Source organism: Pygoscelis adeliae, unplaced genomic scaffold (assembly GCF_000699105.1).
Source record: "Pygoscelis adeliae isolate BGI_AS28 unplaced genomic scaffold, ASM69910v1 Scaffold958, whole genome shotgun sequence".
In the NCBI taxonomy this organism is placed as follows: Eukaryota; Metazoa; Chordata; class Aves; order Sphenisciformes; family Spheniscidae; genus Pygoscelis; species Pygoscelis adeliae.
In genome coordinates this window covers 40654-41235 of record NW_008825419.1, presented here as the reverse complement: position 1 = coordinate 41235, position 582 = coordinate 40654, and the positions used below count along the sequence as shown (strand labels likewise).

Genomic DNA, 582 nt, shown 5'->3' with positions numbered 1-582 from the left:
CCCCCCAGCAGCACTGGGGCAGGATGGTGTTCTGGAGGGGGGTGTCACTGGGTCCTCATCCCCTTGCAGCTTGGGGTGACACCCCCACCCCTGTCACACTGGGGGTGTCTGTGCTGGGCACCCTTAACTCTGCTTTCTCCTGTGCATTTCGGCAGTCTGAGGAGGACAAGCAGCTGCAGGATGAGCTGGAGATGCTGGTGGAGCGCCTGGGGGTAAGTCTGTGCCATCCCCCTCGGCAAGAAGCTGCGGAGCCAGGAGCCCTGGCCAGGACTTGAGTCCCTCTGTCCCTCGCTTCCGGTTGTTCCTTGTGCAGTGGAGATGGGAGGGGGGGGGTTCACCTTGAGCAGGCCCCCTTCTTGTCCGCTGCGGTCTGTCCCCCAGCCTTGCCGCCTGTCTGACCTGTGCCCAAGGGACCTCTGCCTCCCTCTGCTCAGAGCCACGGCTGTGTTTCGGGAGGGCTGGCGGGGTGGTGGTGCTGGAACCAGCCCCCCTGCTCCCTGACAGGCAGCTTCCTTCTGCAGGAGAAAGATACGTCCCTCTACCGACCGGCCCTGGAGGAGCTGCGGAGGCAGATCCGCGCTT

General features: G+C 64.6%; 1 protein-coding gene across 1 annotated transcript in view; it reads left to right on the top strand.

The window, feature by feature from the left end:
• The window catches only part of LOC103922501 (26S proteasome non-ATPase regulatory subunit 2-like), a gene marked incomplete at its 3' end in the record, with an annotated part of 4388 nt that extends 3810 nt beyond the window's left edge, over positions 1-578 (top strand). Inside the window, exons 2-3 of the mRNA XM_009330640.1 lie at positions 156-212; positions 522-578. Of these exons, the coding sequence (XP_009328915.1) occupies positions 156-212; positions 522-578 (114 nt within the window). The remainder of the gene's footprint in view (positions 1-155; positions 213-521) is intronic.
• Between the last annotated feature and the right edge of the window lie 4 nt (positions 579-582).